Source organism: Dicentrarchus labrax, unplaced genomic scaffold, assembly GCF_905237075.1.
Source record: "Dicentrarchus labrax unplaced genomic scaffold, dlabrax2021, whole genome shotgun sequence".
In the NCBI taxonomy this organism is placed as follows: domain Eukaryota; kingdom Metazoa; phylum Chordata; class Actinopteri; family Moronidae; genus Dicentrarchus; species Dicentrarchus labrax.
Window position 1 is genome coordinate 15,801,919 of NW_026136723.1, and position 9,423 is coordinate 15,811,341.

At 41.7% G+C, this 9,423-nt stretch overlaps 1 protein-coding gene across 1 annotated transcript; it reads right to left on the reverse strand.

Annotated features, from left to right (window-relative positions):
- Window positions 1-299: 299 nt before the first annotated feature.
- Window positions 300-8,952, reverse strand: kat2b (K(lysine) acetyltransferase 2B). The gene is made up of 18 exons (XM_051391217.1): window positions 8,555-8,952; window positions 7,353-7,479; window positions 7,067-7,212; window positions 6,882-6,968; window positions 6,614-6,795; window positions 6,337-6,528; window positions 6,025-6,128; window positions 5,775-5,900; window positions 5,119-5,252; window positions 4,465-4,673; window positions 4,243-4,369; window positions 4,031-4,141; window positions 3,471-3,614; window positions 3,246-3,360; window positions 3,097-3,127; window positions 2,858-2,921; window positions 2,685-2,769; window positions 300-1,852 (listed from the first exon to the last, which is right to left on the reverse strand). Exons 1-18 carry the CDS (start codon window positions 8,753-8,755, stop codon window positions 1,659-1,661), a joined length of 2,379 nt encoding a protein of 792 aa, XP_051247177.1. The 5' UTR covers window positions 8,756-8,952; the 3' UTR covers window positions 300-1,658.
- Between the last annotated feature and the right edge of the window lie 471 nt (window positions 8,953-9,423).

Here is a 9,423-nt window from a genome sequence, read left to right on the forward strand (position 1 = left end):
ATAAGCTTAATTAGAGGGGAGATTGTTTATCCTGATAGCCCAACATCTGAACACACAGTGTATATGGAGCTCAGGTTGTGTCAGGGTGTTCACGTCAGTTTTGAAAAGTTAATTAAAATGAACCTTGGCCAATGCCATTAAAAAGTTACAATGTACCATGACTATAATTATTCCAGTGGTACAACAGTTTCCCTTATTGGGCCTGAAAGGCCCCTTCAACAACAAATAAAAACCTGTATTCTGTTGTGTTTGCATGTGAAAACCACACTAAGAAAACCTGAAAAACTACAGACAATAAATTAGCCTCACTTCTGTTTTATTCAGTCTATAAAATAGGCTAATTCTATGTCATTAAAACCAATTGTACAAATAGCATGAAATAATTTTTTCCAGACATATTACAAAATGTATTTTTTTCCCTAAAGTTTGAAAAGTACAAACACCTTTTTACAAAACAGCAAAACTACATAGTATTGCACAATCTTTTTCATTAATCTCCAAAGTATAAAGTTATCAATCTCCATCTGCAGGACAAAAATAAGAAAGAATAAATTAAGACCTTGTCTTTAGCATATTTCTTTTAAATTACAGCACATAAATAAGAATAAACTCTAGATAACTGAATTAGTCCTTAGTCAACAGCGGTAATTTATATGTAAAACAAAAGAAGACGCTCTTATTTATGTTAACTAATACTTGGAAAAATAAAAGTGCATTTCAATAGTCAAACTGCCCTATGTGGCTTATTGGAAAAAAACGAAGATTTTTTTTTAGTTCTGAAACAGAAAATATATGTTATATACACATTTTAAAATATACATTGGGTATAAGTGCTTTAAAATAATTCAAATCTGTACAAATTTAAAGTACATACTCCTCTTTTGGCAGGATGAACTCATCACAGACAAACTTTGACCTCATTAATGCCGTGCACGTTCACAGGAACAAAGTTCAATAGACAGGAAAACCCGAACTCTGTCACGTTCCTCACAGGTAACACTTGTGTAATGACCTAATATACTGTAAGATGTGGCTACTGCTCATGATGACAACTCTACCTGAGTCAACTGAGAAGGATGAGGCAGACACTGAAGAAGGCGGGGGAAGGGGGGGGGAGTATGAAAAGAAAGGAGAAGAAGAGGTGGAGAGAGACAACGTAAGGTGTGTGGTGAATCTCCCATCAGCTGTCATTCTGGGTAGCTTTAACACAAAGATAATAACGGAAGCTTTCTGTCCTGTTTAATATGTATTACTGTGACACCTTCCACTGTCCTGTTTTTACATGGGACTCTGGGATATGTGATGAAATATGAAGACACAATGCTTCTTTTGCTTCATGTTTGCAACAGTCTTGCAAGCCTTCAACGAGGCCTTCCTCCTTGTGGCCTACCTTTCAGTGTAAATATCAATCTAAGCTATTGATTCAGGATCTGGGCCAGCATGCATCAAATATTAAAAGAGTGCTGATGATGACACCCGTTCGCACCTTTTACATTAAGATATGTGTTTCTGAAACCTATCCGTTCCAGAATCAGTAGTCCTATTCTTAACGTCTCCATGCATACAGCTGTCGTATGCGTTGCCCGTAGCCTAAACCATAACCATTTACAGTCTGAGGACATCCTTTGTTAAGGTAAGGAGAGACTTCTTCCTCTCAGCTACTTCTCGATGAGGCCTGCTTCTTTGATCTTAGTGTAGAAGAATTTCTCCAGTAAGTTGGCACACTTGTAGTACTCGCTCTCAGGAGGGTTGTATTCACGACAGTTGGTGAAGATGCGCTGCATGTCAGCCATGAACAACTTGCGTGTCGTGTAGTACCTGCTCTTCAGACGCTCGCTCATTGTCTTAAGGTCTGTGAGGAAAACAAAAAAAAAGCAGGATTCTATCCTTTATACTGCGTTTGAACATTTGAGCTCTTCTCTTTATGCACAAACCACACATTTCATTCTGAATTGAAACCATTTGGATAGCGCTTATAAATGGCACTGGAATGTACTAAATGTGATGTGTTGAAGACAAGTATTTATTCTAAAAGATCTGCAGTGTAAGAGCAAAAAAGTGCAAATGATTTTTGAATGGACTGAAACATTTGGAGCGTGGTACACACACACTGTAGAAAGGTTTATATCCTCTGCTCACTTGTCAGATAACTGTAACCTGAATCAGGCTGAAGTGACTGAGGGAGCTGGTAAAAATTGCGAGGGGGCAGTACTTCCATAAAATATATGCATGGATTAAACAATGCAATTGTTTTAGAAAGGCTAAATAACAACAACATATGGCTACTGTTTCAAAATAAAAGAATATACTTAGTCAGAGCACTCACATAAGAATGTATCGCCGGCAGAGTGCTACATATATTTCTAATTTATGAACGAAATCAGCAGGAGGCATGTAACAGCTGACTGTCCCTTCACTTCCCTGTTGTTTCCCTTCTCTCTGTAGATTGAAAAGTTCTGTTTATACCCACGAAAAAGCCAGCAGGTGAAGAAACCAGCTTCAGTACAATAGACAGCGCGGCCTGATAAATAACATGTACATCGGTCAGTCATTTTGTTGTTTTTGCTATTTTTCTTTAGAGACATAAAGCTTAAACAAAGGAGGACAACAAATACAACTGAGGGGGCCCCGTCCTCTTTAGCCCCCTCGTGGAGCCGGGCCTGACCTGAACACCGTATACATACCCATGGGGAAGCGAATGACTTGGTAGTACCCAGGTGCCTCTGTTTTCTTCACTGGCTCCATGAAGGGCCAGGCGTTCTGGTGACTCTAAGACATAAAGACCAGTCTGGTAAGAATAAAGTGTGTGTATGTGTTACAGTTACTGTGTATGTACGTGTGTGTGTTTGTCCCACACCTTCACATGTTGGAGGATGGTCTTCAGAGTGCTATACAGTTGATCTGGGTCCTTCAGTTCCTTCCTAAGTACAAGGTAAAGTACAGGACCGTGGGACGGAATTTAGATGACAGATGTCAGTAGATACTGTTAGCTAGTTTGTGTGTCCACTGTCACAGTATGTCCAAGTCCAACATATATTAAATGAAGACATTAACATGAGTGACTGAGTTTGAATCTTGTACAGGAGTCACACTTACCCTTTGCCCACAGGCTTCCAACCAGTTTCACCTTTTATAAAGAAACTAAAATTAATTATATATCATACTAAAGACATCCATAAATGTGAGATATTGCAAGAGACAGATAAACTGCACACTGACTGTAAATTCAAGTAGTAGTAACGTACGTATGCCAGGAATGCTCTCAATGGGAATCTGCCGAACTCCTTCCTTAAAACAGGAAAGCCCTGGATAGACTTTTCTGATCTGAGCCTGCTTCCTCTCTATCAGCTTTTTGATAATCTGAGGGAGACAAATGAGAATGGGTTAAAAAGATAGTTAATGCAAGGACAAGGCCAGAATAGGAAAGATTCTAACGTTAAATATTCAATTTAAATGCAAAAAGCACACACCTCCTTCTGCTTCTTGATAATGACAGAAAACTCTGTGTAGGGAATGCTAGGGTTGAGCTCGCAGCCCATGAGTGTGGCTCCCTCGTAGTCTTTGATGTAGCCCACATATTTGGCCTTGGGAACCTTGATGTCCTTCGAAAAACCCTGAAGAGGGAGGAGATTTCTGTTTTCTTGCAGCTGCATTTACAGGGCCATGCAACGACTACAAAAATGAGCCCACTTAAAAAACACAGCCATTTCATTTTTTTAAAATAAATTTTCATTATGAGACTTTCAAGACCACGTACAAATGAAAAGTAAAAGTAAATAAAAAGACCAGTATAATGCTGGCAAGAAGTAGTAATTCCATTTGTTTTGAGGACAATTTTAGACATGTATGCGTTTAATACAGTTCTTGATTTTAATTTTAATTTAAAAGATTTTTTTGTCCACTTCTATTGAAGTTTTTTAAGTAAACACAGTAAGAAGTTCAGGAGAGAAGGGTTGAAAAAGAATATTTCATCATGTGACCAAAGTAACCATAAAGCATGTACTGCGCTTTAATCGACATAACATGTTACCTGTTTCTTGAAGTAGCCAATGGCGTACTCATCAGCATAAGTGAGGAAGTTGAGGATTTCATGTTTTATGTGATATTCCTTCAAGTGGTTCATTAAATGTGTCCCGTAGCCCTACAACCGCACAATGACAAAAAAAAAAGAAGAAAGAAGCAAAAGTCAAAACTGACCAATCACATAGTATGAACCAAGCTGAGAATCAGAAGCGCTCTCACCTTGACCTGTTCGTTGGAGGTGACAGCACAGAAGACGATCTCTGTAAAGCCCTGCGATGGAAACATCCGAAAGCAGATGCCTCCGATGACACGGCCATCCTTGATCAGTGACAGTGTCTTGTGCTTCCTGCCAAACAAAGAGATAAACTGTGGTCAGGATGTAATTCCTCCACTATATCTATAAATACAAAAAAAAAGGTGATAAAGCATGGTTACACTGACGGATCAAAAACCAGCCGCGTGATGTACTCCTTGGGCATGCGGGGCAGCTGGTGGGAGAACACATTCTGGAGGCCGACGAGCCACATCAGGATCCTCTTATTGGGCTTCTGGTTTAGCGAGTTACCGATGACGTGGAATTCAATCACCCCCCTGCGCTCCTCTAGACGGGCAGCTTCATCGCGTGCAGAGTGAGCTGACAGCAGACTGGTCTGCACAGGGAGGAAGGCATAAAATAATGAGGATCACCTTTGGTCCTCCTCACTGTCCCTATCAGAAGAAAATAGCTTTACAGAGGTCGGCTGCACATCGCCATTACTAAAATTAAAGTAACTGTATGAAACATTGGCAGGAGTTAGATATTCAAATGTAGTCAATTATATATCATCTCTTGCCAAATAAAGGACATTATTTCCTCTATAAACTTTATATGGCTTTCTCAAACTCTTATAAAAGGATGATTTAAAGCAGTACTGTGTTTTTTTAAGCTAAAAATCAGTTTGATGTCAATAAATGCAATGTTTTCTATACAAGAATTTAAATGTAAATCAATGAGACAAAGCTTATGTTATTTCTACTGTCCACCTTTCAATGTGTAACAGTATTTCACTTCATGCTAATGAGATCCAAATAAAAGAATAAAGAATAACTGGTCACCTCTGGAATGGCGGCAGGGTCCGTGATGGTTGCCATGACTTCATTGATGAGGTCCATGGGGATGTCACCCACCACCCTGGGTCTCTTGTTTTCCTCATGAGGGAGAGGTTCAGAGGGTTTGCGCTTTTCACCAACTATGATGCACGGACACAGAAGAAAGTACTCATAACATGTCTCTTTTACACCTTCTCACCAGTTGAGCAGTGTTTCAAACAAAAGTCATTCAGCAGTTAAGGTCAGCTTACGAATAGTCTCATCTCCAATTGCTGCCTATGCATGATGGCAGAACTGACTTATTTTCAGTATGTCAGGAACAGTTCTGAGGTGTATTTCACTTCTCTTTCTTGATACAGTTTTAAACCCAAAATTTAAATAAGTATTTGAGGAAACAGGTTAGTTGCACTTTTTAGACCTTCAATTTGAAAACAATACTCTCTCTGAGGCAATGGGCGGACTTAAAGTAGTCAGACGGAGACTGTGAATCTTTGTTAGCTACTCAGGAGTAAATGCAACAGTAACACATAAACATGGTTTAAATGTGAAACACATGGCTAACTTTACCCTGGTGCTCACTGTTTACTGTCAGAGGTGAGATGTTATGTAATAGGGTGTTATCATTGTAATCGTATGAGTAATTACAGGTGTGACTGTAATACCTGGGTTTGGCTCCAGCACAGAAGCTGTTTTCCTTGCAGGACTGACGCTCCCACAGGTGGAAGGGTCAATCGACACAGGACTGGTGCTGTAGTACAATGGCCTGGCCACAGGGGGCGCACTGATAACTACAGACCAACAGAGAGGACATTAATACTGAAAGAACATGTTGTTATCATTACATTGTACAAACACGGTTTAAAAAAAAACAGGAGTTGGCTTGAAGGGTGTGTCTGCGAGGGTGTGAATAACCTGTGTGGATAGGGATCTGCCCTCCTGACGCTCCTGCCAAGAAGTCTTGGCTCCAGATTGGGGAACTATGGCTGTACACCTCCTCCTCCAGCATAGACAAGAACCTGAGCCAAAGAAAACAGTCGCAACCTGTTAAAAAGGGTGTCAAACGTCGTAATCGTTATATATGGCGATACTGAGAGTGTGCATCCTTCATGTTGTAGTGTGGGAGTGAGTCTCTGCTTGTGTGGCTAATTATATGTTAGTCTACTTAAGTTTGTGGTATATTTGTGTGTGTGCAATCTCAGATTTCTGTGCGTTTGTTTTTTTTACTTGGGGAAATGTGTGAGGATGAGTGTGCGTTTCTCAGGTGGCAGCTTGTCCTTTTCCTGTCTGGCCTGCTCCAGCAGTTGTTTCCTCATCACAGTGAACACCGAACGCAACAGCGTCCGGCCGAAGATCTGAGTGGTCTCGTACCGGGGCAGACTGTCGCAGAACTGAGGCACATTGCAGTAGCAGAGCCACCTATAGCAGCACAGACATGACTCGGTTTAGACACTGCGCTTGTTAAACAGGTGTGATGGATGTTAACATCTGGCAGCGCTGCTACCTGGTGTAGTTGGCTTTGTATCCAGCTGCATCATCGTTGGGAACCCTCTGGCGTCTCTGGGAGGGCGTCTCCAGCTGCCAGTAGTTGATCTGGTTGAGAAACATCTTGGCCAGCTCCATTATGGTTTGACGTTCCTTAGATGGGAGGTGGCTGAATTTGTATTGGACAAAATTGTTCACCCCCTGTTGAGGTAAGACAAAATAAATAAACGGGAATGCGCACACTCGAACATACTAATTTGTGTTGCAGTTGATGCACGTGTGATTACCTGCTCGATGCTGGGTTTTTCAAATGGAGGACTCTCCTGTGCTTCCAACATGGGTTTACCCATCTGTAGGATGGATTTCCTCAAGAGCTACAAAATAAAGTGGGAAAGCGGTGCGTTCACTTGCACACGATGCGGATTGTAAGATCTTGTGTTTGTATACTTTGACTGTAAAAGCAGAGGCTTACTTTGAAGAGGGAAAAGTAGACCTGTTTTGTATCAGCATCCTCCTCTTTGTGAACGCACGTGTAGAGATACTCAACATCCAGGACGATACCTAGAAGTCTGTTCATTTCTTCCTCGGAAACGTTTTCTAGATGGGTCACATGATCACCTGAGGAGAAAAGAATAAACACTTCAATGGTTGTAACACAGAAGTTAAATCTGTAATTATTATAAAAGTAAAGGTTCATCAGTGGCACCACACATACAGCATACTCTGTAGCATTTAGTATCATCGACTTGCTGACATACCCAGGGTGTGAGAGCAGCTCCGGCAGGGCTCCTGCAGGTTGACTGCGCTGGACTGCTGGTCAGTTCGTGGGGGGGTAGGAGGGGGGTTCTGACTTTTCCATCCATTACACTTGCAGGCGCCCTCGGCCTAGAACAGAAGACAGTTTAAATGAGTACAAGCAGGAATATAGATGCAGGTAATTCCACCTTGTATCTAATTTGTTTCTAATTTGTACATCACAGATTCATACTGAGCCACTCATAGTTGAAGGTATGTATCTGTTAAGATAAGAGCAGCTCTGGCAGGGACTGCTGTCTGAGTATGAATTTATGTAAAGTTGGTTATGGTGCTTTAGAACTGACAGGTGGAGTTACTGTTATCACTGTCATTGGCATAATGTCTCTGCTTTATAATCACATCAGTGGCAGAGAAAGTAAACAGTATACGACTGGTTGGCTCGTTTTATTAATAATGTAGTATTTTATTACACAGTAAATGGGCCGTAGCAGCATACATACATTTTAAAACGACACAATACCGCTCAGGTTAATGGAGATTTTGTTATGACTGACTTTGGACAGTATCAGTAGGTGGGGTGAGGGAGGCCTGTCACCGTCAGCTGGAGCTGCCGAACTGAGCATGCGCCTTGAAACAACAACAAACTCCGCCCCTCCAGCAGCTGTCACCCTGTCAAAACAAAGACCCCGTCCCTCTCTGCGGATGATACACTGCATAAACCCAATAAAGCCCTCTCTATGTCCCCGTGCATTGACAGACGGCGCGGGGACACGGTAACAATTCCAGTGAATATCGTTAGACAGCGCACGAACACACACACACACACACACACACTGGGATGCAGCCCCTGTGCACACAGCCAGCTACTCCCAAGTGCCAGCGCCAAGCCAATGTTTACGTTCACCAACCCCCCACCTAAACAGAAACGCTGTAACATAGAACAAACAGCTTGCAGCTGGAGGGCCAATGCTTTACGTCCTGCAGTAATAATGACGCTCTAACTAACTACACTATTCACGTCGCTTTTTTTAATAATTGGTTCGTGCATGCAAAATGGAAAAAAAATGAAGTGCGGCAATGGCTTCCTTTGCTGCGCTTGCATTTTGTAAACTATTGCAACCGAGCCCAGGAAATACCATCGGTAAAGAGCGAGCCCTCGAAAGCAGCGGGTTGAAAAAGTCAGCAATCTGCAAAAAGATCATACTTTGCAGGATGAATACACTCCGAGTTTTTCCAGTTTCTTTGGCCGAGGTGAGGAGCGGAGTTGCGCCTTCTTCACGGCGATACGTGCGGATCCTCCAGCGGCGCCGGAGCCCTCCGTCCCCCCGGCTCCAGGAGCGGCCGGAACCAAGCCCGCCGCCCCGATGGCCGGCGAACCTTGCTGAATCCCAGCGCTGTCGGCCATGATTCACACCGAACCCCCGACGGGACCCCCGGCCCGGGAAATATTCGCTGTGCCGTCCGCTGCTCTATTCCACAAGCGGAGGATCAGACATGGCGCTCATCCTTATTTTCAATTTCTCACTGTAGGCCCATTTTCCTCCGCTAGGGGACTCAAATGGGATAGGCCAATTCCACTACTATTCGGAGAGGAGAGGTCACAAAATGCAAGCATTTGTAGCAAAAAAAAATCTCAAGGTCAAATGTAATAGAAGAAAATCCTACTTGCTATGTGTGAGCCATGTGTGAGCCTACCGGTGGATCATGATCATTTCATGCAACATACAGGAAATTAGTAGAATTAATACCAGTAAATAATATTGAATAGATCATATTAAAATTAATTATAATGTTAAAAATATAGAAAGCCATTTTTTTTTGTTAATAGAAGAACACTTTGTTAAAATCCTTCAGTGAAAGAATATCTGAAATTTCAATCAAATGTATACATTTGGAGAAGAATTTTAAGGTTAAAGGTCAGAGATAAGCCACATTTTTTATTCAATTAAATGTCAAGTTGAGCAGTAAGAATGAGTAATACTAAGTCAGAACCTGTAATAACCAAAAATTAAAGAAAAACTGTTCAGACTATAAACAATGATCATCTGCGGGAATACACACACACACACACAC

Bases quoted from the DNA above. Each gene is read 5' to 3' on its own strand.
- kat2b (XM_051391217.1), bottom strand. From the start codon at position 8,755: ATGGCCGACAGCGCTGGGATTCAGCAAGGTTCGCCGGCCATCGGGGCG. The intron at 5,253-5,774 runs GTATTACAGTCA...CGTGCATCATAG, and splicing joins TGTGCTGGAGCCAAACCCAG to TTGGTGAAAAGCGCAAACCC. The intron at 3,128-3,245 runs GTACGTTACTAC...TCTTTATAAAAG, and splicing joins TGAGAGCATTCCTGGCATAC to GTGAAACTGGTTGGAAGCCT.